The sequence below is a fragment of the Parasteatoda tepidariorum genome, chromosome 5, assembly GCF_982258835.1.
Source record: "Parasteatoda tepidariorum strain Cologne lab strain chromosome 5, Ptep-v5.0, whole genome shotgun sequence".
Lineage (NCBI taxonomy): Eukaryota > Metazoa > Arthropoda > Arachnida > Araneae > Theridiidae > Parasteatoda > Parasteatoda tepidariorum.
Genome location: NC_141759.1, coordinates 27420943 through 27447759, shown reverse-complemented (window position 1 = coordinate 27447759; position 26817 = coordinate 27420943). Strand labels below are relative to the sequence as shown.

Below are 26817 nucleotides of genomic sequence, written 5' to 3'. Positions count from 1 at the left end.
TTACTATTCAATAAATTTAATATTTACATCCAAATCAATTTTGCAAATAAATAAGCAGGCTCATGGAACTCAACACAAATATTTATTGTAAGCCTTTGTCAAGTTAAGAGCAGAATGCAAAATTTAAATGTTAATGTTATCACCAGAATTTCGAACCCGCTACCTCGAAGCTACGGAGCGTAGGCTAAACGGAGATACTACTCGATCAGTAAGGCCCTATAGCATTTAAAGCTTTATAATTTTTATTAGCGTACTTTTAAAATTTAATCTAAATTTCGAAAAACTAAAATGCTAACAAAATAAATGTCATGCAAAAAAAAAAAAAAAAAAAATAAGTAAATAAATAAATAAATAAAATAAAATAAATAAAATAAATAAATAAATAATGATCTTGATCAATTAATGCTCTAAAATAATGCAGTATTGCTCAAAATTTATTTTATTAATTTAAAGTGATAGTTAATTCTATGATGTTTTCAGTTTTCTGGAGAAAAATTTCTCACCAGTTTTTTTTTTTTCGTTGGGTATGCTGTATTTGTAGCGCGGAGTACCAAGACAAGCGTGGTGTGTTTTTTCAAGATAAAAAAATTAAATAATTGTGCTGCTGGGTTATGAGTATTTTGGCAAAATCACGAGTTTTCTAATCAAGCAGCAATCGAATGTAAATTTTGTTATGAGATATAATTTTGAACAATTTGAAAATAATTTACTCTCTACTGCGAAATTTAAAATATGAAATCTATTTTTTTTATCGCTCAAGATTACTTGTTTTTATCAATGACACTTTTAAACTGTAAGACCGTTAGATTAAATAATACTGATAATCTTTATTGATAATGATTGTATTCAATTGCAAAAAAAAAAAAAAAAAAAAAAAAAAAAAAAATCATTTTTCTTTTCTAATTCGATAATATTCAGTCAAAGTTTAACAGCATTTAAGGATCTATTCATAAATATAAAAATAATTGATTATAGTTCTTCTGTAATATCATTGTAAAATGTTTTACAACTTTATATCCATACTTATTGTATCCATTAGCGTACAATCTTTCGTAGTTACTGATGCTACCAAAAATATTTTAAAACCACAGAACAATGAAGTTTTATTTAAATTAACGAATGCAAAAGCAGATGAAACAAATGCTGGAGCAGAAAATAATTTGAATCAACAAGCGACAGGTAAGAACAATTGAAAATTTTTAAAAAAAATTAATACTGAAATGTGAATTAGATTATGTGACTGTTGTTATTGAAAAGGATTTTCGATTAAAATGTACTAAATGTATCGCACCAAAGAATAAAAAAAGACTTTCATTTTTCAATGCAAGAATAATATATTTACATTGTAATGTTATATTAATTTTATTCTGAGAATTTACTCAGATGAAACTACCAGAATATGCAAGTAATATTCATATAATTATCTGAAATCATACTTCTGCATTTCTCAATTGTTAAGTTATCGTTTTTAACTATCTCTGTAAGACTCTTGGTGGCAGTAGCAATACATAAATTAATTTAACATAAAAGTACATTAGATAATTAAGGTAAGGTCTAAGGTACTTGCAGAGCTGGCAAATTTCTATGCTCTTTAGGAAAATTTCTTTCTTTGATATTTATGTTATGTTTTAATGCATGATTCTTTGTTTTGTAAAATTGATTTGAAATTATTTTCTACACCACTACATCTTAGTGATTCAAAAGTTCGTATGAAACGCCAATTTGTTCCAGTTCTCTCAAGGTGAAGCTTTTAAATTGTTGCCAAAATTACCGAAAATTCTGAAAGGTTTGTTTTTAAGTCGCACTATAAAAGTATCTACTTTTATATAGGCTGCATGCCACTCTATATTTGGGAAATGCGTAGTTATTGACAGTCCTGCATTTACCGTTTTTGCTCTATGATTATTTTAAAATCCCACTAAAATTACTGTATGCACCAGTTTATTAAAAAAAAATCATCCTTATCGAAATTTATTTGTGCGCCTGAGATCATTTGCGGCCCTTTTCCCATCCATCTTGAAATTTTAACTTTTAGGTGACTCTTTCCGGCAACTGAATTGCTAACTGGAGTGAAAAGAAAATTAGATACTGTGCATTTTAGATAAAGATGCGTCGCTACAAAAACAAGCTGCCATTGGCCAGAGGTTCATGTCTTCTCTAAAGTTTTCAAAAGTAAAAATTTCATCAAATCCCAATTTATGACCTTTTTAAAAAATTAGCTTTGCAATATAATGGTCTAAAAGGTCTTATCTCTAGTCAAACGTCTTATGGTATTATTTTTCGGAGTATATTATTCTGTCATCTTTTGAGTTTGTCTTGTTTCTGAAAAATAAATTCGAACACTTGTGCTACCATTTGGGTTTCAGAGCAATAGCTTATATATGTCATTATTTAAAGACTAATTATTTGTATTGTTAATTTAATGTGAACGATATACAATTGAAGAGCTTAATGGTTTAAGCGAGTCGGCATTTTCAGGAATATATATTAATCAGGGAAAATAACATAAACTGGATCTATCAATCTAACATTATGCGTATGTTTTAATGCAACGGGTTAGTTTTGTTTCCAGTTTAATCTTAATACAACTAATTTACATCAGTTATGAGTATGCATGCACGATTTTTTTAAAAAATTAGTTAGAAGTTGATAAAACAAAATAGTTCCGTTACATCAGAAAAAAAATCGAACATATATTTATTCATATTCTTTAGTTTCTTTGCTATTTCTGTCAGTTGCTTTTTATGGCACTATTTCCTATGAAACTGGTGTAGTATCAAGTTGCTAGATTGAAAGTTAGCTCGTTGTTAGTTCGTTGTTAGTAACACGCTGAAAGCCACGCCAATTTTACATTGCTTGCCCGTCTGGCCAAACCGTAAATAACTACAAACTAAATTTGCAAAATATTAGACAAATTTTGCTACTTTTTTAAAAGGTTTAGCATGACATATTTGAATAAAGTGGTGAATTATCTTAGCCTACGAATTGTTTAAAAATAGTGCTGGATAAAAATCGACTAAAATCGACTTTTTATTCGCTGTCCGGAGCAAGTTGGTATCTCTGTATATATAAATAAAACTATTTTTGTGTGTTCTATATTGCATTAATTTCTTCAAACCATTTTAGAAACGATAATTATATAAAAAAAATTATATGTGCTTCTAATAACTGGCGTGACCGGTCACCGGCGACACCCGTGGCACTACGAACAAACTCAGTGCCGGTCACCGGTGATCCCCATGGCATTCAACGTGTTTAGAATAACACTAATTTATGTTTCACTTCTCAAGAGAAACTGCTGTTGGTTTTACTAATATCTTTTTCTTTTCCGTCTTACTTTAAGCCGTTGATTTATCACCCTTTGTGTATTTAAACGTTATTTGTGTATTTAGATGTTATTATGCAATTAAACATAGTTGGGAGTTAATTTTTTGAATTTTATTTCTAGTCAGATTTTGTATAGTATGTATACTACTTTAACCTCTTGCATACGGCGTTTAGCATACTAAAAAGTGCTATTCTGTTCCAATCTGGTTCATATCGTAAGCAGAAAGTTAATTTAAATTTACATTTCATTTTCGTTTCGTAATATTAACTGAGTGAGTTCATAGGCATTTTAATGAATATTTTTTTATTTATAATTTTTGAAAAGTAATATCGTTTGCAACCATCTAGAATTTTAGATGACCATGTTTTGTATTTGCGGGGTTTTATTGTAGTAATTCAGATGCTTTTTAAATTAATAAATTCTATTTTACAGCATGTGATTGCGGAGAGAACTCTATTGGTTGCAAATTCATTGAAGAAAAAAAGATTTGCGACTGCAAAGAAGGATATGCTCAGGGAATCGATGGAATTTGCATTGGTATTTAAAGAAATCCTTACTGTTTCTTAATTTTTTTTATAGTTTCATATTTTTTCAGTAAATTCTGAGAAATAAATTTTGATGTATAACATATTTTAAAAATATTTGTAGATTAAATTAATTTACAATAAAATGTTAAGGTAAAAATTTTGTGGTCACATGCAAGGAAATCAGATGAGCCTAATTCATGACAGTGAATTCTTATCGTGTGAATATCTCGGTGTTACGTGGTTTTGTCTTGTGAATTCGGTTGATTTCTTTTTAATTGTAAAAAAAACCTCGAGTGCAAAAGGTTAAAAAATAGGATTAGAAAATTACTTTATTAATCAAGCTTTATTAATAGTATAGTAATTTTTAGTTTTTCAAGGTTAAACACGTTATTTATTTCGTGAAAACTACTTTGCAATTTTTTTCTTACTTGAAACAAATTTAATGGATTATTTTAGTATTTTCATTTTATAGGAATCTTCACTTGGAATTTTACAAATGATAATTAACTGCCTACAGCATTAAAATGTCATTTTGAAAAACGTTGGAAAAATTATATTTTTTAATGATTCTCGTAATTTATTGGAGTTATGCACCCAAGATATTTTAAGATAATAATTTTAATACTTTTATAGAGACTTGCAATGAAACGCAAACATGCAAAAATGGAGGGTCTTGCCTGCAACATTTTTGTGTCTGCTTACCTGGGACGTCTGGACCTTTTTGCGAAAGCATTTATGATTGTTTGCACTCTGATATGTGTAGAAAGGATGATCATACAGACTGTTCTTATGATGTGGATAGACAAAAGGCCTACTGCAGATGCAGTACAATGGAGTATAGATTTGATGCAGCTACCAAAACATGCCGAAGTGAGTCATACGCTGCATACTGTGTAGTATAAACCAATTAGTTGATATTTAAATATTTGTTTTAAGATTCCAATAGGTCAAACCGTGACAGTTAAATTGTATTAAAACAATCAAACGTTGATTTTTTAACACGTTTGTGATCACCTCTATGTATTGCTTTTGGAAGGAAATATATTTGTACTCCATTATATATTTAAAATATTATTTTAAATTTCTCAATTTTGACACATTAGAATTATTGTACAGATACAGGGGTTGGGGAAAACATGTAAACACCTAATATATTAACTTTAAGTAATAAAAATTCTTTTTCAGCTTAAGTTTGGAATGTTTTAAGTATCTCTTCTAAGAGCTTTAAGTGAGATCTTTAAAATTATGCTAGCATTTTTGAGAAGAAAAATCGTCCAAAACAATTGCTCCTAAAAGAAATTTTGTTCACATAGAAATAGTTTAGATGCGTCTTTATACTTTTGTCCAAGTTCTGTATATTTCCTTTATAAATTATTGATAGAGTTGATCACAGTTTCATTGAAATGAGGTATGTTTACTTCCTGTATCCATTTTTTAAAAATACGTAAGACCTGTGGGAACCTTAGTTAAATTAAAAACCTAAATTAATCACAGCTCCCTTGAAAATCATTAAAGAAATTAATTTATATTAAAATTTAGTATAATTTTGATGTTTTAAACAGCTAATTAAAAATATATCATGAATTATTGGCTTTGCATAATAAATCCCACAAAACCTGCCTAAAATTTATTATTTAGATATTTTACAATTAATAGAATGAAGTCATTTTGAATCGATTCAGCAATGAACCATCTTTTAGAAAATGAACTAAAAGTTCTCCTTCTTCCAGAGAAGAGCCTTATTTGTTCAAGTTTGCGGGTAGCGAAAATGTCTAGTAGAGAAGAGGTGGCTTAAAGGATAAGGCTTTCGCCTCCCAATGAAGTAAACCGGGTTCGAATCCCAGCAATGGCTGGGCAATACGAATTCCGTACCCAACTCGCTCCGACCACAGTGCTGACGTAAAATTTCCTAAGTGATCGACGGATCATAGGTCAGAATCCCCTTGCTGTCCTACTAACATTGGGATGTTTTCGAGGTCTTCCTCTCCATGTGACGCAAGTGCGGGTTAGTTCCATAAAGTAGTCCTCTACGAAGGCAAATTTTACCCAGTACTTGATCCAGGAGTTTCCTTGTCTTCTGGATGGGGTACAAAATTACAAGACTACGAAGCTGAACATTAGTGGCCGTAATTTAAAAATTTAAGTCTGCTGCTCAATGACAGTTGTAAAATAAAATAAAATAAAATAAATGAAATAAAATAAAATGACTGGTGTGGCGCTTTTGCAGTAGATTATGTGACTCATCACGGCTAATAAATCATAATCAGCTTGAGAAATATGTGTGGATGAAAATTTTAATTTTTACTATCTTGTTTACTTTAATAGGTTGTCTGTGTACATATTGGGCTTCTCAGGATTTAGGATCATTTAGCTGGTGTGATTACCAGCAAGGTCGACAAGTGTGTGTGTGCTCAGTGGGCTATTCATACAACCCACACAGTGAATCATGTGAAAGTTCGTATATGAAAATCCACTCTATATTATACCTCAGGGTTCCCACGGTCCTTGAGAATTTTAAAAAGTGGTAATAAAAATAAAAGAAATTTTGACATTTTTATTTCTGTGTAGCCACCACTAAAAATTGTTTTCTAAAAAATATATATGTGCACGAAAATTTCTGCACTTTACGATAAAAAAGTATATTAAAATAAAAAAGTATATTGTAGCTCCACCCTAAATTTGCTACCACTTCTTAAATTTTTCAAGGACCGCGGGAACCCTGTACCTCTATGTTAAATCTACACAGTATCTTAACTACTCTGGATTAAAATTTACTTCTACATTATCATTTTTATCCATTAAGGGGAGTCGACGTATATATAGGGATTTGCATCTGAACAAGATATTGCTTCAGTTTCCTGTCACATATAACTGTTTACACTGTGATAACTGTTAATATATATCTTTGACAGAACTGAAAACTTTCAATTTTTTAGAAAGTCTTATCATTTTGGATCAAAAATATTTTATAACAAAAACAAATATTCCTTCAACGCTAAAACATTATCACATCATAAACTGATGTAACTAATGTAGAGTCTGAAATATCTCCAGAAATTTCAAAGCGATATTATTGGAAGTTTCGTAGAAATGGTACATCGAAAATGATCAGATTTAGCATAAATGATGTATTTGATCCAAGAGTTTCCTTGTCTTCTGGATTGGGTACAAAATTACAAGACTACGAAACCCTTCCGACTCCCCTTAAATCTGTTCTATATTCGAGCTCCTCCATATTAAAATTTACTCTATATTATCAGGATTTCCTCAGATTTTTAAAAATATTAATTTAGGAAGTAATGGTCAAAATCACTTAAACTTATTTGGGCAAAAATGAAACAGATGAACAAGATTTCGCTTACCACATCTAATATAGAAATAAAATATAAGCCTTCTATCCTTTGGTAATCCGATGTCGCCCATGAGGCAACATCAACAGTCAGCATTCTAAAAAAAAAGATTTTTCACTTTATTAATTAATAACCAGATTATTTTAAGTAATTTTAAAAATTATGTAAAAATACTGTATTATGTATATTAAATAATTAAGTGCTTATAATATAGTTCATGAAGCATTTTGAAGTACTCGGAATGCAAAAAGATTAAAAACTAAAATGTTGGAAAAAACTGTCTGAAAAACGGCAAATTTTACTTTGGAGTTTTATACCGCTTTTTAAAAGAATCCGGAGCAGTTGACCTTTCTGCTTAAGTTATCATAAAATTTTTAGAAAGATTCTATTTGATTAAAAATTATTTTTCGTTTTATATTGTATTAAATTTGATTCTCAATTCTTCTATATTCTATTCACTACATCTAAGCAATTAAATTAAATTTGTAAGACCTGAAAATAATGATGTATTGTTTATAAATGCTGGCAAATTTAAACAAATTAATCTAACCTTATTGCTATTTTTACTATCTTTTTAAATACTTTGTGCAATTAGGGTTTCCGGGGTGGCATCAATCAATGTATATGTTTCGTAATGATTTTTTTTAATTTTCTATTTTTAGATTGCTATTGTGAATCGAACTCAACGTGGTGTGGGTTTGATGATGACGGGAAAAAACTTTGTGGTTGCAAAAAAGGAAATTATTTTGATGGATACCTATGCAATAGTAAGAAAATGTACTATTTCAATAGGTTTTCTTAAGTGTGCTTAATAAATTCCAGAATCAAAGTTTAAACTTTTAATTTTATAATAATATTGATTAGTATTTATTGGGTTCCCTACTTAAATTTAATTTGTTCACTTTTTAACATGATTTATTAACACATTGAGCGCCACGCTAATTTTACATGACTTGCCCATCTGGCCACGGTAAATAACTACAAACTAAATTTGCAAATATTAGCCGGTTTTGCAATTTTTTTGATGGTTTATCATGACATGACATATCTAATAAAAGTGGTGAATTGTTTAAAAATTGTGGTGGATAAAAATCTACTAAATTGAATTTATTAAACCAAGAATCATAATCAAGTAAATTTTGAATACATTTTCTGCAATTCCATAAAAGAGTGTAAATTTTATATTTCTATATCATGTTATACGCTGTCAGCCAGCTGTTTTTCGCAGCCTAAAGTGAAAGGTTAGTGTCAGTAAGCGGCGACAGACGCAGCCTAAATGTAATTTCAGTGTCAACCACCGGTGGTTGACGTAGCCTAAATGTAATTTCAGTGTCAGCCACCGGTGGTTGACGCGGCCTAAATGTAATTTCAGTGTCAGCCACCAGTGGTTGACGCGGTCTAAGTGTAATTTCAGTGTCAGCCACGGTCGTTGACGCGGCCTAAATGTAATTTCAGTGTCAGCCACTGGTGGTTGACGCGAACTAAATGTAATTTCAGTGTCAGCCACCGGTGACTGACGCTGCCTAAATGAAAAATCCATTGTCAGCCACCGATGGCTGACTAGGTACTCAACATGTTAACTTTAATTTATTTACTTTTTAACATGATTTATTACGTAAATGTTTTATTTTAATTCTATCAATGATAAATTTTGTTCTGATTATTTTGAAGAATGTCTATGTGGTGATCATGGAATATGCGATCCAAATGTTGTTTTCCCCTCCTGCGTTTGTGATGAAGGCTACGCTGAACATCAAGGAATTTGTGTGGGTGAGCATTTAATCAGTTTTTGTTATGTATTTCTTATAAAAAAAATACATGAATAAGGTTTTGATTTAATTAATTTGTTTACGTTGGAGTTTTCCAACATATTTTTATTTCACAATTCACTTAAAATATCTAGAAGGCTTTGAGTATATTAATATTGTATAAAGAAAGTATTATTGATATTAAATTTAAAAAAATAGCAACTGATGTATACAACAAAGGAAATGGACAATTATCTTACAAATTTTTTTTTGCAGTATGTTTAGCAATGAAAAATTCTATTAATAGCCCTAATATTAAAAAGTCTAATTTTAGCCTCATATGCTTTTCACATTGGCCACATCATTTTTTATCGAAAGCATTCTTTCATTTTCGCCCCCACATTTTTTGGATATATTTTATGGCACATTTCTACACATATATATACATATACATACATATATATATATATATATATATATATATATATATATATATATATATATATATATATATATATATATATATATATATATATATATATATATATATATATATATATATATATATATATATATATATATATATATATATATATAATCCTACATACCTCTAACAAAAAGCATTCTTGTGAAATAATTTTTTCAGTGGCAAAGAACTAAAGAAGAATTTTTTCATAGGAATAGACTTTCCATCAAACCTTAATTAAAACATTTATCTACCTAACCTTTTACATACCCGGCAACTAGTACGGTCGTTGAAAAAGAATTTACAAAGTGATAGTAAAACTGCAATTAAGTTTGGAAGAATTTTCAAAAAGCAAAACTATTAAGACATCTATAAGCATAATTAGCCAACTAATAGATCCTATAAATATTTTTTTTTTACATTATTGATTCGTCGTGGTTGTTAATTTTTTTTTTGAAACTTTAAACTTTAAGAATTAGTACACCAAAGCCCTAATGTTGCTATGACTAAGAGAATTGTTTTTAAATGGCCGTATTAGTAGGCAGCTATGCTATTAAGTCTATGTAATATCTTATCTATTAAAATTTTTCTCTGAAATGGTGGACACAATTTTTTTAATTTAAATTTATTAAAATATTAATACAATACTTCACTTACTACTTCTACAAAAAATGTTTTCCGAACCTACAGAAATTTTGTGTAGAAATAGAGGGTGTGTCTTGGTATCATCCCCTATGTATGTGAAATTTTTTTTTTTAATTTACAACTTTATGTGTATCTTGGATATGCTCTTATATTATTGTTTGTTCGAACATGTAACTTTTTACTAATGTTTCTTTTATTAAAAATATTATTAATCTGTGACATTGTTTACACTTTCATTCAAAGTAAAAATTTGGAATCTTCGCCCTTTTCTAAATTATATCACTCTTATTTTTAGAATGCAGCTGTGGCCAATATGGCAAATGCTCATATGATGAACACAAAAAACAAATTGGCTGTAAATGTGATATAGGCTATGCAGAAAAAATGGGAAAATGTGAAAGTATAACTCTACCTTATTCTTTATTTCTTATTAATATCTAAATATACGGTGGAGTCGTGGTGGCTCAGGTGATCGAGCTCTCGTCTCCCTATGAGATGACCCAGGTTCGAATCCCAGCGATGATTGGTCGATACGAATTCCGCTAACAACTCTCACGGATTACAGAGACGACATAAAACATCCTCCGTTGTAGAAAGTTCATGGGCTAATGACTCCTTGCCGTCAGTCTAACCATGGGAGGTTTTCGTGGTTTTCCTCTACACGTAGCTCAAAGCTCAAATATGGTTTAGTTCCATCAAAAAGTCTTCCTCGATGGCAAATTTCTGCCAATACTTCATCCAGGAGTTCCCTTGTCTTCTGGATTGGGTTTAAAATTACATGACTACGGAAGAGAACACTGTTGGTCGTAAACTCAAAAATTGGATTGGCTGTTCAATGACGGTTATAATCATAATATAATAAACATACGGTGACATCTGAGTAAAGTGGACATCCTTGGTACACAGAAAATTATCCATCAAGGTCAATTGTTAGTTTAGGAGAGGGACGCATATTAATTGAGTAATCAAATGATGGGTAAATAAATACATAATTAGAAATTAAATAACAATACTATTCCTTGGGATTTAATAAAATAAATAGGATAGCTAAAGACTGAGAAATTTATCATTATTTAAAAGAAAAATTGTGAGTATCTGTTAGCAAATACTCTTCCTTTAAAAATAGGAATGTTAATACGCAGTTTTTAACTAACAAGGCTGTGAAAATAATTTTCACAGTAACTCACGCAAATAATTCTTATGAAATTAAAACATGACAAAATAATTTATACAGATGCTTCATATTATTTATGTTATATTATTTATATATTATATTATACACATTATTTTCAGAATTCGTTGAAAAAAATTCGATGTCAGATATTTAGTGTCGTACTAACACTAAACGGTTGAATCAAATTACACAATTACATATATTTATTTAAGATTTTGAGAGATAAGATTGTTTGGATAAAATATTATTTAGTATTTTTTTAAGGGACGACAAAGTTCTAAAATTTAATGAAAAAAATAACAGGCATATTTTTAATTCCATGTTAAAACATTAAAATTTGTTTTCCACTAATAATATTTAAATATTAATGTCAGTTGTGTCGAGGAAACAATTTTCATTTTTTTTCTTCATCTGCAATGAAGTATTTACACTAGGGAACAAAGTTTTTATTACACTTATACAAACAATACTTGATCTAGCCTGATCATCACCTGCTACATCAGAAAGCCTCCACACGGTTTTTTATAAGTAGTCTGCTCAGACTATTTAAAAAGTGAAGCAGTTGTGCGCATGAACCCAAATTCTATTTTAAAAGTACTTGAGAGAAATTTATCATATATATTTGAGAATTGAATCGGTAGTGGTTGACAAGTAAATAAGACAAACCAATCGTATATTTGCTACCATCACTTCCTTATTTTTACTAGATCTATTAAATGGCTCTTTCGTTAACTGGTTTGCCTTCATGTTGGTCTGATACTTATAAGAAACCATATAGAGGCTGATTCGGGTGTGAGAATATCAAATATGATTTTTTTTTCTTCGTTCCAAGAGTTGCAGATATTTTTCAAAATCATATTTTTAGTTTAGTTTATATTTTGTTTAAATGAGCAAGTTTATGAAGAACGTATATATTTATAAGCATAGATATGCACTTGTCTGCACCTTTGAGAATTACACTAACCCTATACTGCGTCTACAATTTGAATTGGATTTCCTAACCTGGATTTTTTTAAATTCCTTGGAGAAAATACTAATTGTCCCCACTTTTATGCTACGTAAGGAGTAGCAGGAAGAAGGTGATAATGCATTTCAATTGATGACTATAGCGTTAGGGTCATATATTTTTTGCCTTTAGTGCTATTTCCAAAAGAGCAGACAAGTGTATATCTACATGCACATAAGCATATACGTTCTTTATAAGCTAGTACAGTGAGCAAAATAAAAAACGGACCTCCCTCGAATAACTTTTGATCTAATTATCGGGTTTGCACGTTCTCAAATTCAACTTTAATGATTCAAGGGGTTGACCATAAATATGCTAATAAATCAGTGCAGATGATACTTTTAATTACGAAATCAGACACAAAAACATACTTTCTCTGAATGAACATACCCCTTTTTCAACGGATTCAGATCTCTGTCCCCTACAATATAGGGGATAGCCGTAATCTGGGAAATATGGTGTTAATAGTTTGGTCAGTAGAGTGGTCAAAAGTCTGGACCTCTTAACGTTAATTTTATTTTTTGCGTACTTCGCCATATCTCGAGAAATTTTTAAGCGAATTAAAAAAAATTTTTAACCATAAATGAAAAATTCGTTTATCCAAAGATAATTCCATGCATAATATCACTTTTAGTACATATTTCTTATTTTTTTATTATTTTATTTAAGAATAGCCGAAAAAAATTTGAATTGTGAGGTATAATTTTTTTTACATCATTTTAAGGATGTAATTTTACACGGCAAAATATAAATTTTGAACGAAATCGTTGGAATAGTTCCAGAGAAATTGAATTTTTAAAATACGGCTTTTTTAAAAATTCGATTTCTCAGGACCGTCCGATCAAAGTGATCAGGATTTCGTTCAAATTTTGTATTTTGCCATTTAAAGTAGCATTCTTTACGATGATAGAACGAATTTTGTACCTTACATTTCAAAATTTTTTCAACTATACTTAAATAAAATAATAAAAATTTACTAAAAGTGATATTCTGCATGTAATTACCTTTAGATAAATTAATTTTATAATTTTGTGCAGAATTTTTTAAATTCGCTTGAAAAGTAATCGGGATATGGCAATGTATGCAAAAAATAAAATTGACATCAAGGGGTTTAAACCTTGGACCATTCTCTTGAATTTCCAGATTGCAGCTACCCCCTATATTTTGGGGGTCAGAAATCCAAATTCGTCGAAAAAAAGGTATGTTTATTCAGAGAAAATACATTTTTGTATCTGAATTCGTAACTTAAAATATCCTCTGCACTAGTTAATAAGCATATTTGAAGTCTCCCCTTTGAACCATTAAGATTGAGTACTAGAACGTGATCAGATCATTAGATCAAAAGTTATTCAGTGTGGTCCATTTTTTTATTTTGCGCATTGCAAATTCAAACAAAAACGCTAAAATGAACCAAATATACAATTCCAAAAAAATTGAAACTTTCGGAAAGAAACCAATATCACATTTGAAATCCCCACGCATGAATCAGGTGAGATCAAGTACTTGTATAAATGCAAAAAAAAAAAATTTGGACCCCCATTGTTATTCTTCACTTTTTAAAAATGTGTAGTGAAAGGTTAAGGCAAAAAGCATACGTCATTAACGTATCGAATCATAATCTGAAGTGTATTTCCCCTTTTTCCTACTACTCCCAACGTAAAAGAAAGTGGGGACACTCAGCATTCATTCCAGTGAATTTCTAAAAAATCCAGGTTAGGAACTCATTCTTAATTTGCATACAAACTGCAGTTCTTAGAGAGATACCGATTGCAGATCGGAAATCAGCAACGTGGAAATATATAAGATCCGTTCTAAACTCTCATGCAATAGAATTTTTTTTTTCAGTGTTATCATCTAAAATAAACCTTTAGTGTAATCTTGATTTGTATTTTTATGCAACACTATATATATCTTTTTACATAATGACACATTGTTTATTGCTATGTTTGTTTATAGAGTGTTATTGTGGAGATAATGTTAATTGTACTTTTGATGGTGACAGAAAAATTTGTGGTTGTGAATCCGGGTATGAAGAAGCAAATGGCTTTTGTAAAGGTGAATGAATACGTATTATTATTTTGATCATAATAAAGTCAAGTTATCTTTTTATGCAGTGTATAAAAATTTCATTTTTTATCCACGCTTTCACAGGAGCTTGAAAATTTTGAGAAGCGCGAATAAAATTAGACATGCCTCGATATTGTAATATTTATGAAATAACTACTAAATATTTTTTTAAAAGACGATATAGCGAAACAAGAAATCTCCTCTTTAACTTCCTTAAACGATTAAGACGTATCTTATAGAAGGAAATTTGTATCTACCGAAAAGATCTATCCGCAAAATTACCAGCCTCTTTTTGCATTAATAAAGAGATGTCAACTTGTTCCGTTTTGTAAAAAAAAAAAAAAAAAATTCTAGTTTTAACAAACTTTAGTTATTTTCAGTTGAGTATTTTTCATTTTAAGTAATTTTTTCACCATTATATCAAAAATCCTAAGTATAATTCGAAATATAATTTTATTATAATTATCTCATGGTGACTCTTTTAAAGAATAAGACTAATTCTTATCCTTAATGTTTTACTATTTAATTCGACTGATTTATTAGTATTTTGACAGGATGTGAAGCAGAATGCAAAAAGTTCGTTTTTAAATAAAAAAAAAGTGGTAAGTTATTTACTTTTATTTCAATGACAGTGTTCTAGCTTAAAAACACACATATTATATGACGCAAAAAAGCATGCGCGAAATTGGTTCAAAAGTATCACACAGAACTAAGTGGTACATCAGATAGTACATTTAAGGGTAAATGTCTTACAACTTTTTTTATAAGGGCATCTCTTGCATTCTTGTATAATGGTTAGTGCTCTTTCGGAGACAGAATTTTCCGGTAGACTTATTATATCTCCTACTACTGAAAAGGCCGGTAGTGGGATGAGCGTTAAAATACAATTTTCAGTAGATCACCGAAATCAAATATTTTTTTCCCCAATGCCCTGGAGAATGATCTTTCGTCAATACAGGCATCTGAAGGGCAGATTTGTTGGCCACTTTCCTATGGGCACCATATTAGGTAGGCCAACGTTGCTCCCACTGTAAGGACAGATAGTATAGAGAATGAAATAACATCCATGTGTTGCACAGGATGCGAGGCCAGTGCCCCGACCCCTACACAAGTCAGTCGACTAGAAGCCAAACACAGACGTGCCAACTTTTAATCCCTTCCATTATAATTTTCCCCAGTGGTATTAAAATGGAATTAAAACTTCAATTTTAAGCAAACAAATACGTTGCATTTGAAAAAACTCAACCATGATGGTACCGCATATTAATATATAAGCTTAATTTTTGTAAGAATAGTGGTGATCAAAATCATTTAAAAATTAAATTTATAAAAGAAAAAATAGTATATATTTACTACCACTTTAAATATGAAAATAAAATCTTCCGCAAAATGCGGGAGAGTTGGCAGGTATGCAAACATTACTTGTTGTAGTCTGTGCGTGTGAGGGTGCCTTTTTTGATCAGTTTGCGAAGAGACCGAGGATGCGGCATTGGTTATCGTTAAACTGTTCTACCCTATAGTGTTCGACTTCATGAGTAGGTTGTCATGCTACCTACCCCTCTGCAGAAGATCAAAATTGTGACAGCATGTCTTCGGATCATTTTTAAGGATGTTTCCCAGATCACCGGCAATATCTCATCATGTAGTTCTAATGCGACGTAAATTAAGCACTACTACTACCACTATTAAAAATTTTCAAGGCCCTGTTTTTATTACTTCGTGGGAGCCTTGTTTTTGCTACTTCGTTTTCATGTTTGTGTAGATGGAATCACACCATCCAAATTTGACCACTTTCCCACTAGCTAGAGTATTTAAGCTTGTACTAGAGCTCGGCTGCGTCTCATGACAATACAAATTTCATACATTTTCGGATCACTAAAAAACAATTTTATTGCTGAATTATATTGACTCTGTTACATTGTATAGTTTATCATAATCGACATTTTGGTTACTTTTAGACACGTTAGAGTTTTAAGTACTGGATAATGTGAAAGATTTTTACTCGTTTCCTAACAAATGTAATCAAAATCGGATGTCTTCTGTGATCGAGGGCCATTGTACTTCAACCGAAAAATTTGAAGCGTGTGAAGATTGCGAGTTCAAATGTAACTTTGAACCTGGTAATATCTTTACGATGTCCTTAAGTAAATTATGGTATCTACTCTTTAACTTGAGAAGGGCTTGTAAGCTATTGTTTTCATGTTGAGCATACAAACCTACATTTGCATGAGTTATATTAAATAACTAAAATAAAAATGATGCACAATACCTTTTTAAAGCAGTAGCAGATAGCGAAAAAAAGTAATCTAGTTAATATAAATAAATATGCTTTCTAGTTAATATAAGCAAATACGCTTTATCACATTTTTTATTTATACAAACTTTTCACAATCTAGCAATAACTGTGTTAGGGCATTGATTAATTAAGTTTACCTCTCTTATAAGTGTTCTTTGATTATTTTTAGACCTCAACGAATGCGAGAAACATAATCCATGTAAACAATCAATGACGTGCATCAATTTGCCTGGTTCATATGCATGTATTTGTAAAGAAGGTTATAAGACTGTTATAGTAGATACGTTAATTAAGCCATTAGAAATTTGCCAAGGTAATAAAATTGAATTTCTCAATGATATATTTTATTCTGAATTCGTAACACTGTTTGTATACAAAATAAATTTAAGAATGCTTAATAATTTCGTCGATACATTATTTTATACGTTACAATATCAAGTATGTTTCGATGCTTTTGATTTTATATAGTATCAATGTATTTGAATTAATAATTTATAGATATTGACGAGTGCGAAAATTCTTCCGCCTGTGCTCAGCCTAACACGTTTTGCGAGAACACTATAGGTAGCTACAACTGTATTTGTGAATCTGGATTTGTGTCTCGAGGGATGCTGGATTCTTCTTTATTCTGTGAAAGTAAGTATAGCTTTTAAATTTATCTATAAGTTCCTAATAATAAAATGATATTGTGCTTGTTACCTCCAAAAATTACATAAAATTTGTACTTATTTGAAATTAAAAAAAATGCAATCACTTAGTTTTTTTTAAACTTTTCTTTTTATTCTTTTTTTTTTACATCGCGGCTGGCAAATATATGTTGGATGTCAGGTTTCTTATTGATTGACAGCGTACCTGCATTTCATTGTAGAATACTCAGTCTACGTGAAACCCTGGGGTTCTGTGGAGGAGTTAAAGGGGTTCTGTGAGTTACCACTCTTTAAATACCAATGATGAGTCTTGAAACCTCTGATTATATTTAAATACAACCTATACTTCACAATTTATTGGATCTTATGGTTTCGTTGATGAAATTATTTGAAGTAAAATGTCAATGAAATGGGTCTTTTTTTTAAAAGGAAAATATAATGTTTCTAATAACAATATATTTGGAAAAAAAATTCGAAAAGAACAAGCAGTTATAAAATATTGCATCAGTATTCCCTATTGCACTTTTAAAATCAGTATAAACTGACTAAATTCTTTTATGAAGAAATTTGTTTTCCCAATGACCATTTTCAACGTTTATAGCTATTCTCTTCAGCTTTCATTTCGAAGTAAACCAAAATTCAGCCTATTTTATTCTTTTTCAGTTTGTGTATATACATCAAAGACAAATTCATAACTGGGCCAGATATAGCACAATGCCTGAGAATTTAATCATCGGACTTAAAACCTAATTTAAGATTATTAATGATAAAACGATGAAAAATCTTCATTCATCTAAGTAAATATTTTAAATATAGTCTTTTATGGGTAATAACGCTCACAATTATTTTAATGAACTTTGTCTATAAAGTCGGGGTTCTGCCAAAAAGAGGTTTATTATTGAGGGTTCTGTTGTCCAAAAAATTGGGAACCACTGCCCTAGATTGTCCGGTTCTCATGTAGAGTGTGAGAATAGAGGGACAACAAATAAAACCCCATTGGATTCCAAAACATTGTGATATTTATGGCAACGAACAGACACATATGCTGGTTAAAAAGGACATTCAAATAATTTAACAACCCAATATTTATAACTCATTTCATTCCATTAAATTTTGTAGTAATAATCTGATGAGGCAAAATTGAAACAGCATAGCGAACTTCACGTATTTCTTCGAAAAGTTGAAGAAACATCTTGGATCGATATATTATGTATAAATGTCGTGAAAAAGCTGTCACGGAATTTAGACTTGAGGTGGATCATGGACTCATGATTACCTGGCGAAACACCTTTATCATATCGGTGCGTTTGTAGTCCCAAATTGTCCACTCTATAGGGGAAACGAAATCAGGGAGAGTCTTATGGGATATCTCGGCACTGCTTGTAGACTCCGAGAAGAAATTGATGCAGAGATGCCAACTTACTCCGCATGTAAAAAAAAAAAATCGAGTAGTAACGAAATTTAAGTTATTTTCAATAGTAACTTTCATTTAAAAGAATTTTTCCATCACTACATATCAAAAGTTCTAAGCGTCATATGAAATGCAACTTATTTCCATTTATCTCGTGGTAAAACTTTTCAAGAGTGGAAGTAATTATTCTTATTCTGAAAGTTTTACTATTTAATTCGATACCAATTTTTTAACTTTTTGCCGAAAACGAAGCAGTTGGCATCCCTGAAAATATTGGAGTGCTATACATCTACTAATGGGACAAGTACTTTTTTCTCTTGCTGTATTTCTTTCTATAATTTATAATTTTAATGTTTTTTTTTAATCCATTGGAGGAAACAAAAAAAAGGTATTGTAAAGACATTCGAGTCCTGGTAAAACAGTGTAACAAATACTTTAAATTCTAATTCGTTGGTTGCAAGTAACATTTTGATCTATATAGTACATAATACAAAGTAAGAAAGAAAACAATAAAAGAAATTTAAAAATGGAAAAGTATAGCCAGGAACATCAAATTTATAAAAGCACACAGTGACAACAGCAGCGCAGAATATTTTTTTCATTGACAACATGATGACACCCCTATGAGGAAAACTCAAGTGATTAGCAGAGATGCCAACTTGCTCCGGACAGCAAATATATATTTTAAAGTGGTAGTTTATCAATTGTGATTTGTAGTTTAATCAATTCAATTTAGTGGAATTTTATCCACCACTATTTCTAAAAAATTCGCAGGCTTATATAATTCACCACTTGATGGTGCACAAGACCAATGCTCTATACCGGTGGTGCGCAAACTAGGGGTCGCCAAATTTTTATGAAATGCATTATCCCTGCATGCTGCATACCATACAGTGTACATATAAAGAGTGAAGCGCCGTCACTCACTGTTTAACTGCAATTGGATTTCCGAAATGTCACGAAATATCGAGTCAGAAATCATAAAACGCATACAAAATTCATCTGTATTTGCTTTACAACTGGACGAGACTACCGATATTACTAAAATGTCACAACTAATTATTTACGTTAGGTTTATTTTTAATGAAGATATAACATAAACGTTTTTATGTTGCAAAAGTTTGGAAGGAAAAACAACTGGAGAAAAAATATTCGAAGTAATAAATGAATATTTTGAAACAAAGTCCCTTACCTGGGCAAACTGTGTTGCAGTTTGTACTGATGGTGCTGCAGCATTAACAGGTTCGAATAAAGTGCTCAGAGGCTTAATTCAGAAGGTGGCGCCTCATATGGTATTTAATCACTGTATGATTCATCGGCAAGCTCTTGTTGCAAAAGATATGGATGAAGAGTTGCACAACGTATTACAAGACGCTGTTAGTTCAATTAACTACATTAAATGCAACAGCCACAACAGCCGTCTCTTTTCAATACTTTGCAATGAAATGGGCTCAGCGTATGAGAAATTACTGTTACACACCGAAGTCAGATGGCTTTCACGTGGGAAAATACTACGACGGATATTTAATTTGAGAAATGAAGTGTACATGTTCTAAATCGAAAAGAAACATAGATTGGAAAGTTATTATATCAATGAAGTTTGGCTAGGGAAGCTGAGCTATTTAGTTGATATTTTCGAAAAACTTAACGACTTAAATTTGAGCTTGCAGAGTGAGAATTCAACTATCATAACTACAGCCAGTAAAATTCAAGCTTTTAAGAATAAGTTTAGTCTCTGGCAAACTGAACTGAATAAAAACAACACCGACATGTTCCCTTGCTTTAACGATTTTATCAAGGAAAATAATATGAATATATTTACATTTAAAAACATCATTTCCAATCACATTGAAAAGTTAAAGAAAAATTTTTCGAGAAGATTCGAGGATTTTCCTGAAAACGATCTTGGTTGGATTTGTGATCCATTTTCCTTTGACATATGCAGTTCAACGCTTCAAATTAGTGAGAAAGAGCAATTGATAGATCTAATTAGTGATTATACTCTTCGAAATCAATTTAAGACTCAGCCTTACCAAACATTTTGGCTATCCGTGGAAAAACAATATCCCGTTTTATGCAAGAATGCCATCAGAGTGTTAATACAATTTGCATCAACCAATTTATGTGAAACTGGATTTAGCAAACTAGTTTCAGTAAAAACTAAATACCGCTGGCGTTTAAACCCTGAAGATGATATGCGAATTGCAATTAGCAGCATACAGCTAAACATCGATGAGATAATTAGAAACTTGCAGCCACATACATGTCATTAAAGGGCAATTTACTGATTTTTGTGTTATACAAAAAGTATTTTCTTAAAATTATAAATGAAATTAATATGAGTCAAATATGATGATGTTTTCATTCGATGAAACGAAAGAAATGCGCGAAATATACATCGTGTTTGTGAACATTTATCTCTAGGGGTCACCAAAAATGTTCTCTCTACAAAAGGGGTCGCAGTCGAAAAAAGTTTGCGCACCACTGCTCTATACCAGTTAAAAAGCAAGCAAAAATAGTAAAATATTTGCAAAATTTACTTTGCAGTTATTTACCGTTTATTTAATTATTTTGGCGTGTCCGGAGCAGTTGGTATCTCTGGATTAGCAAAGCTTTCCTATTTTGGTTGTTGTTGTCGTAGACCATTTAGGCATGTGGAATACAATTGTTTTTGTCTTCCAGTGCCTATAAGTCTCACCCGTTTATAAGGTGAACCCATTCATTCACCTACAGATCGTAATTTTGACCTGAACCAGAGAACAATGAATCTCCAATCCAAAACTCGCAGAAGTTTAATTTGTTATGGGAACATGGAGGACTTTTTGACCCTACAACTTTAACACTCACCAGTCCCCATTTATTACACGGGGAGTTTTTAGCTTGCTGGATGCGAACTCTCGCTCTCACAAACGTGAGCCCAGCGCCCTACCAGCAAGGCAATCTCGGCCTTCATATTTTGGTGTCATCCACATAATGAACTTGTTATTACCTGTTCACTTTCCTTCCACATAAGACTCTCCTTGCTAAATGCATACTTATAAATAGATTTGAATTAAAATTGTAACTTAATCTATTTAAACTATTTTGTATATTATAGATACAAAAAATTTTTTAAAATACCAATTTCAGTTTCAAATATTTTTAAAGTTTATGTTCATTAACATTTTTTACCTTCATATTTATTCATTAAGTAATAAAACAATACTTTTTGTATAAACTATGTAAAAGCAAAAATATTTTAACTAAGATAACTGCTCTTACTTTTTACCTCTTTTAATGAGGCTGTATCCAGGATAAATGTCATACTTTTTATTTTATGTTTTGTTCAGAAATGAATTGTTTTAATGGTTGTATTTAGGCCGAAATAAGTCATTTTTTTCCCTTGAGCAAACATAGTTTAGATAGTTTAAGTAAATTAATTTAATAGAGTTAATCCTGATTTTATCTTTTTATGCTCAATTATTGAAGATACTACTTTTGTCGAATGCACTACTCGATCAAATACATGACAGTGCAAGTAACTAAAAGAACGTTTTATTTCGTTTTGTACTAAAAAATTTTGATACACTTTTAATTCCGTACTTTGTGCACGAATTAAGAATTGTTTATGAAGCATTTTTAAAGCCAAATAAAAAAAGTTTCAGTTTTCTAATTTTCTCATTTGACTATAGTAAATTTCACTTCTGGAGTATTAAGTAGTAATCGAGTATAATTTATTGGAGTGCAAATACCTTCATAGAATTACGAATTTGTCTATTTTGACAAATTTTAAATTTAAGCAAAATTTGAAATTTAACTATTTTCATTCTGCTCTTCGTGGGTGGTAAAGCATTTCATTTATTTATTTGAAGAAGTTTTTATAGGAGTTTTTAAAGAAAATTATTTAAAACCACTTTTATTGTCTTTGAGTACATGGTCATGCAAACAACTTTCCCTGATTTTAAATTAAAATCAAGATTATAATTTGAAAATTATTCAGGTTGTGTAATTCTTCGGACTTATTTTATATGTACAGTGCACAAAAAAAAAGAGAGAGAAAGAAAAAGAAAACTGAGCTTTCTGAATAGTTTTTGATAGCATCTTCATGTTTTAGCACTCAATCTTAATAATTCAACGGGGTGATCTCAAATATATTAATTAATTAGTGCAGATGATATTTTAAGTTACGAAATCAGACTCAAAAACGTACTTCTTCCGTATAAACATGCCTTTATTTCGATGGATCTAGATTTCTGATCCCCAAAATGTAAAGGGTAGCTGCCATGGGGGAAATATGGCCCAAAAAGTTTGGAAAAAAAACGGTCCAAAAATTTCACCCCTTGATGTTAATTTTACTTTTTACGTATTTCGACATTTCTCAAGAAATTTTTAAGCTTGTTGAAAAATTTTCCACACAATTATAAAATTCGTTAATATTTGATAAAATATCAACGAATAGTTGATGTCTAAAAAAATAACAGTTTCTTAAAATTCAATTTCTCAGGAACTATTAAACCGATTTCACTCAAATTTTGTAGTTTTCCATGTAACTTTAAAATTAGGTAAAAAATTTTAAATCTTACAATTCATTTTTTTCGACTATTATTAAATAAAATAAAAATATTTAACAAAATATATTTTTTGTATAAAATTATATTTGGGTAAACGCATTTTATAATTGTGTGCAAATTTTTTTTAATTCGTTTAAAAAATTCTTGAGATACGGTGAAATACACAAAAAATGAAATTAATATTAGGGGGTCTAAATTTTGGACTGCTCTTCTGACCAAACTGCTTGGAACATATTTCCCAGATTGCGGTTACCCCCTATATTTTGAGGATCAAAAATCCCGAAAAAAATGTATGTTTACTCAGAGAAAGTACGTTTTTGACCCTGATTTAGTTACTTAAAATATCGTCTGCACAAATTAATTAGCATATTTGAGGTAATCCCCTCAATCCTTAAAGATTGAGTCTAAGAACGAGAGGATCCGGTCATTAGATCAAAAGTTATTCAGGGTGGTCCGTTTTTTTTTTTTTGACGCACTGTACATGACAGATTTCTTTTTTAAGAATGAAATAGTAATTGAAAATTTAAAAGTATTTTCAATTTAAGTATAACACTTATTATTGCTAAAAATGTATATATGACTAATTCCTACTGTTAGGAAAAAATTATATCATTAGCTAAAATTTTTCTATATTGCAGAAAGTACAGCTACAGCAATTTACACTACTATAGCCATAGCTTCATTTGTAAGTCTTATAATTACTGGAGCAGTCGTTTATTACGTGAAGAAAACGTGAGTATAAAAGTGTTTTATGATAGAATGAGCAAAACAAAATTCTTTTTTTCTAAAATAATCTTTGAACTAAGGATAGAATTTTTACCTATCATGCAATCTTCGTTTAATTAATAGTGCTTGTCAATCATAACTAATAGTATTTTTTAACAACTTCCTTCTTGCTCCCGTTTAAATAGGAGTGTTCATAAGTACCATATAAAAAAGATTAAAACAATTTATATCTCCACACATTCCAGGAATCATATACACCGAAGAGTCATTACATTATGACCACCCTGCTAATAACATATAGGACCACCTTTAGCCCTCAAAACTGCTAGCACCCGCCGTGGCATTGATTCCACAAGGTGCTGATAGGTAGTCTGAAGTATCTGGTACCAAGCGCTCACCAACAGGTCCTGCAATTCGACAACTGGTCCTGTAAACATTGCGAGGGGGTAGCGTGGCAGCACGAATTTGGTTTTCCAAGTAGGACCACAAATGCTCTATTGGATTAAGGTCAGGTGGATTTGGGGGCCAAGATATGACTTGAAAGTCACTGGAATGTTCCTCGAACCAATCCATGACGATTCGATCCTTATGACATGGTGCATTATCCTGTTGGTAAACACCATCTCCCGCAGGAAAAACTGTTGCCATGAATGGGTGAACTATGTTCAAGTATCTTACAGACGTCTGGGATTGTTCTATGAGGATTATGGGTCCTAATGTGTCTCATGAAAACATTGTTCCAGGGCGAGAAACCATGAAATCCTGGGCGAGCCCATTGTTATGGATGGAGGGTGGTCATAATGTAATGGCTCTTCGGTGTATATTAGTAATATAATAGGTAATAATTTGAAAACGACTTACTACCAACTTTTCCTCTTTTCTGTATCGCTAATCATTGTTATGTTAAAATACATAAGTGCAATTTATTATGTTTTCTGGTTTATTAAGAATTACTCTTACTTATGAAATTAGTTTAAAATTATTCTAGCTACAAAAAAATGTGTTAATAATTCATACAGTGCAGTATGGTATGCATAAAATAAAGTATTTTTCTGTTACGAAGATTAAAAAAATTCAGCTTTCTTAATTTTGTAGTGTTTCTTGTTAATACATAAATACAATGCATAATATTCTTTGATTTAATAAGAATTACTCTTACTTAAAAAATTGATATAAAATAAATTTAGCAACAAAAAAATTTGTAAATAATTCATATAAGTGCATTCAGCTTACTTAATTTCGTAGTGTTTCTTAATGAAATATTTGTATTCTATCAAATACATAAATGCAATACTCTATATTCTCTTATTTAATAAGAATTACTCTTACCAACAAAATTGATTTGAAATTATTTTAGCTACAAAAAATTTGCAAATAATTCATACAGTGTACCATGGTATGTATATAAAATAAAGTATCAGTTTAAAAAAAAAACCCTACAAATTTGATGCTGCTTTGTCAGAATAATTTATTTTCTTTTAAAAATAATCTTGTAATTTGATAATACAATTACGATACATAATTTTTTTCAAATCATTTCTTTTTACAAACAGATTCCGAGAAGAATATACTAGTTATAATCAGGAATTAAAATAGCTTTCGAGCTTGAAGATCCTGAATAGTGGACGATATTTCAAGACATCAAATATAGATGATGAACTTTGGTGCAAATAGACAAATCTAAAAGGAATATTATGTAAATATGATTGTAAATATGTACTATTATGGCAATGAGAAATGTAGAATAAAAGACTAGAATAATTAGTTCATGAAACGATATTTATTTTCTGAGAAAAATATGTAACTAAAGTTAATGTGGTTTTCGAAATGCAATGGCGAAATGTCAAATAACTTATTAATAAAGCACATCCTGTGGAACTACATTTTAGATGTTCTATTGAACTACTTTCTGCATATAAAAGAACATATTATAGAGCCATGTGCTAAACCTTTTCTTAGCGGGTGAGTCATAAATGTATTCGTACGGAATCATAGTCAGGATGGAACAGAATAAAAAGCGGTAGCTTAATTCTGGGCCAGGCTTTATTTGTAGTAAAGTGTAGCTGCATAATTTTTATTTTGAATTAATTAGTGATATATTAAATAAATCAAACTATTATTACTCCTCATCCCAAATAAGCAGCTGTAGAAATATTTTACCTATCAGTTTTATTATTTTTTTTACCCTGATAGTCACCATGCTTAGAACAGCGTTCCCGAGAGCCTTGTAAATTTTTAAAAGTAGTAAAGAAAATTAAACAAATGATGATAATTTAATTTCTGTGTAACCACTACTAAATATTGTTTTCCAAAGAAAGTATATACGCATGAAAATTCCAGCTATTTACTGCTTTCACCGCATCCTGTGAATCATCAACTTATTGTGCATCATCATAGTGTCTACAGAGCAGAAGGAAAAACATTATCAAAACAATAAACTCTGAACTCTCAAAGAACTTTAAAATAATTCTTAATATTTACTCAATAAAATTTCTTAATATGTAATGTATTGTTTGTGAAACAATATTTTTCAATAGAATTGTTAATTTAGTAAATACAACCTACAACTGTAAATCACCCAAGCGATGTCTGAAACCCTTTCTTTAATTGCTACCATAATGTTGCTCATCACAAAATGTTTTTATACAATGTTTTTAATCAATTCTCATGATGCATGCGGCCCAGATGCCCAGTTTTTGGATAATAAAAGCAAAAAAAGCTATTTACTTCTTAATGACAAAGTAGTGTATTAAAATAAGAAATATATTCTAGCGTTAACCTTAATTTACCACCACTACTAAAATTTCTCAAGGATCGCGGGTGCCCAGTAGAATCAGGCCTGAAAGCGGGACGGAAGAGAGAAGATACTGGTGGAA

The 26817-nt window shown here is 30.5% G+C and overlaps 2 protein-coding genes and 1 long non-coding RNA gene across 3 annotated transcripts in view; 1 reads left to right on the top strand and 2 right to left on the bottom strand.

Moving 5' to 3' along the window:
• The window catches only part of LOC107454710 (alpha-tocopherol transfer protein-like), a 131820-nt gene that overhangs the window by 14054 nt on the left and 90949 nt on the right, over positions 1-26817 (bottom strand). The gene's annotated exons all lie outside the window — the stretch shown is intronic.
• Positions 896-25709, top strand: LOC107444634 (uncharacterized). The gene is made up of 12 exons (XM_016058846.4): positions 896-1179; positions 3761-3865; positions 4489-4725; positions 6181-6309; positions 7868-7972; positions 8877-8975; positions 10360-10464; positions 14201-14299; positions 16777-16920; positions 17106-17243; positions 23854-23947; positions 25495-25709. Exons 1-12 carry the CDS (start codon positions 999-1001, stop codon positions 25535-25537), a joined length of 1479 nt encoding a protein of 492 aa, XP_015914332.2. The 5' UTR covers positions 896-998; the 3' UTR covers positions 25538-25709.
• LOC147808716 (uncharacterized) overlaps positions 25497-26817 on the bottom strand; it is a 53586-nt gene continuing 52265 nt past the window's right edge. Inside the window, exon 3 of the long non-coding RNA XR_015433656.1 lies at positions 25497-25621. This is a non-coding gene — a long non-coding RNA (uncharacterized LOC147808716). The remainder of the gene's footprint in view (positions 25622-26817) is intronic.

Bases quoted from the DNA above. Each gene is read 5' to 3' on its own strand.
- LOC107444634 (XM_016058846.4), top strand. From the start codon at position 999: ATGTTTTACAACTTTATATCCATACTTATTGTATCCATTAGCGTACAA. The intron at 1,180-3,760 runs GTAAGAACAATT...TCTATTTTACAG, and splicing joins TTTGAATCAACAAGCGACAG to CATGTGATTGCGGAGAGAAC. The intron at 3,866-4,488 runs GTATTTAAAGAA...ATACTTTTATAG, and splicing joins AATCGATGGAATTTGCATTG to AGACTTGCAATGAAACGCAA.